We start from the raw sequence: 3,110 nt of genomic DNA, 5'->3' as shown, positions 1-3,110 counted from the left end.
GAAACGTGCGCGCAGGACATGCTGAAGAAATCGCGTGCACATGCCGAAGAAGAAGCTGGCTGAAGCTACAGCCGGCAGATTAGAAGACTTTTCCAATGTGGATTTAGGGTCTGCTGGCCCCAACGATTTTAGGTGGTAGCTTTAGTAAATTTTTGCTAATCAAAGAGTGATTAGTGCTGAAATGATGTGAAATATGAAAATGACCGTAATGGAAACTTTTGCCGGCTTCACCCCCCCTAATGGCTCATAGTCGAGTTAATTTTTAACCAAAGTACAAAGGAAGGCTCATATCCGCCTCATTTCTTCCCGAGTCGATCCCGAGTTCGGCTAAACATTGAGTCGATTTTCAACAGCTCATGAGTGTCTTGATCTTCTCTTACACCCGTCGATTGATGCAGTTGGGGTGGCCGGTGAACTCTGTTGACAATGTTTATGCTTCAATTCATTTTATTGGTTCCTTTTCGTCTCGAATCACGCCCTTCTCTAAACTTAAATACATTTGGGGGGTATTGTGTGATCTCATTGCTTGATGTATTTGAGTTTGAGGAAAGATGGTGTAAGCAGAAACCAAATAAAAAGTTGCAATTTTACGTTCCCACGTCGTTGCATGGAACTCTTGAAGATGCGGTGCAATTCTCGAGGTTTTCTGGTAGGGCCTTGGGAAAAGGGATTTGCTAGTTCTCGACTAGCTAAGAACTAACTTTGTGCTCAGTTAAGTCTTACACCACTCGATTTGCATCGTGATTTGTGTTAGTTATGAGTTGCAACATGGGTTGCAACTGAACTTTGATAACATGAGAACAAAGTTAGTTCTCAGTCGACTGAGAAATAGTCACACCCTTAGGAAAATAGTAATTAAAGTCAACTTCCCTAAAAATTATTCCCCTATGTGTCATCTAAAGCAACTTCCCTACTCCCCCGCCTTTTGCGAAAATTTATATTTCTAATTTTGTGCATAGTCAAATTATTAAAACTTCGAGGAACTCTATAAAAAATTCAATATCACATTTACAACATTAAATTGGTATCGCTTGAACCATTTTAAATGTACTTCATTCGTTCCAGATAACTATTTTTACTAAATCAGAGACAACTAATATGAAATGAGGGAGTAATTTCCATCATAACAAGTTTTGTTTTTTGAGAGAACGCTAATCAATCATGTTACAGAGTTCAAGCACATTTATTCGCAGACAGGGTACAAACTTATTCCTCCTGACATGGATAGTTGAATAGGAGTATCTCTCCTCTCAAACACGCCGCCTAACCCTCACTGGGAGCCCACCGCTGAGTGATGCGGTGAGCCCTGGCGCGAACTTTGGCGCGCATGCATTCTCTCCGACCACCTCCACGTCGAACGCTCTCACCACTGCCACGCTCACCGCCTTCATCTCGGTGACGGCGAGCTCCTTGCCCAGGCAAACGCGCAGGCCAGCTTGGAACACCGGGTACTTGTACAGGCTCACGGGGGCGAACGATCCACCGGGGCCGGTGAGCCATCGCTCCGGCCGGAAAGCCTCGCAGTCGGCGCCCCAGATGGAGGGCATGCGGCCCATGGCGTAGGGGTGGTACATCACGCGCGACCCAGCCCCCACGTAGGTGCCGTCCGGGAGCACGTCGGCGGCGGCGCAGAACTTGGAGTCGAACTGGACCGGCGGGAACAGCCGCAGGTTCTCGTGGATCACCGCGTGGGTGTAGTGCAGGCCCTTCAGGTGCTCGTAGGTCACGGGCTTCCGGCTGCCGGCCTCCGCGCGCATGGCGGCCGCCACGGCCGGGTTCTTGGACAGGAACATGAAGAGCGTGGTGAGCCCCGAGGATATCGTGTCCCTCCCGGCCAGGAGGAAGCTGACCACGATGTCACGGAGAAACTTGTCCTTGTCACCCACGACGTCTCTGGCCGAGGCCATGAACCGGGACAGGAGATCGTTCCTCTTGCCGGAGGCGACGCCCTGCTTCCGGCGCTCCCGGATCATCGCCGCCGCGAGCCCGTCGACGACCTTGATGGCCTTCCTGAGCTCTCTCTCCGTCCCAATGTTCAGCATCCGCTTCATCTTCCACAGCAGCGGCGACACCGCCAGGGCACGGATAGCGGAGAGGCGCGTTGCGGTGTCGAAGGCCACAGCAGCCTCGGACACGGGCATGCCCTGTTCGAGGCAGCCCGGGTCCAGCCCGAACGAGATCTTGCAGATGGTGTCGAACGCGAAGCGGCGGAACACGTCCTGCAAGTCGATCACCAGGCCGCCGTCGGCGGCGCCGGCCAGGACCGGCATGAGCCTGGTCTCCACCTCCTGCGCCACGATCTTGTACGCGTGGGAGCGCACGGCGACGCTGCCCAGCTCGAAGCTAGCCATCTTGCGCTGGTGGCTCCACGCGTCGCCGTCGACGTTGAAGATGCCGCCGCCCAGGAGGTCGCCGAGGATCGCGGCGAAGGGCTTGCCCTTGGGGAAATTGTCGAAGCCGACCTTGAGCATGTGCTCGACGTTGTCAGGGTTGGCGGTGACGGTGCAGCCGAGGACGTGGACGTCGATGGTTTGCGTCGGCGACTCGCGGAGGAGGTGCGCGTACCAGTCGCACAGGTTGGTGTACTCCCGTGCCCACGACCCAGTCATGTACGCCCGGCACACATGGCAGCGGCACCATGGCCACCACCGGGTGATCTGGAGCACCACGGCCAGGGCCACCACGCACAAGGAGAGGGCCAAGTACACGGCGCCGGCACACCGTGCTCCCCATGACAGATCCATGGCTTCCATCTGCATCTTTTGCTTGTCTGGCCACGAAATGGAATGTAATACTCCACAAGAGAGGAAACTAGTTAAGATGTGAGCTTTAATTCCCGAGAGGCATGCCTATATAGAACGTGCGGAACATCCATGGGGAGCCCGTGGTTTTAACAACATTTGTCAATATCCTTCCAACGTTACTAGTGTACTACTGTACTACAGATATAGGAGTAGCACGTTAAGATGGAGTACTCCTTTTTCCTAAATTAATGCAAGCAAATTACTGCAGATGAGTAGCACACTGTATTTTGTTGAAATTATTGCTGCTACAAGTTGCATTTACTTCTATCCAAAATTGTATATTGCATCATACTACTAACTAGTATT

The 3,110-nt window shown here is 52.4% G+C and overlaps 1 protein-coding gene across 1 annotated transcript; it reads right to left on the bottom strand.

The window, feature by feature from the left end:
* Positions 1-1,182: 1,182 nt before the first annotated feature.
* Positions 1,183-2,802, bottom strand: LOC127299821 (cytochrome P450 94C1-like). Its single transcript, XM_051329866.2, has one exon. It carries the CDS (start codon positions 2,757-2,759, stop codon positions 1,251-1,253), a length of 1,509 nt encoding a protein of 502 aa, XP_051185826.1. The 5' UTR covers positions 2,760-2,802; the 3' UTR covers positions 1,183-1,250.
* Between the last annotated feature and the right edge of the window lie 308 nt (positions 2,803-3,110).

This window comes from Lolium perenne, chromosome 5, assembly GCF_019359855.2.
Source record: "Lolium perenne isolate Kyuss_39 chromosome 5, Kyuss_2.0, whole genome shotgun sequence".
NCBI lineage: Eukaryota > Viridiplantae > Streptophyta > Magnoliopsida > Poales > Poaceae > Lolium > Lolium perenne.
The sequence above is the reverse complement of the archived record's forward strand: the minus strand, read 5'-3'. Positions and strand labels throughout refer to the sequence as shown.

Excerpts from the sequence above, each read along its gene's own strand:
- LOC127299821 (XM_051329866.2), bottom strand. The coding sequence starts at position 2,759 with ATGCAGATGGAAGCCATGGATCTGTCATGGGGAGCACGGTGTGCCGGC.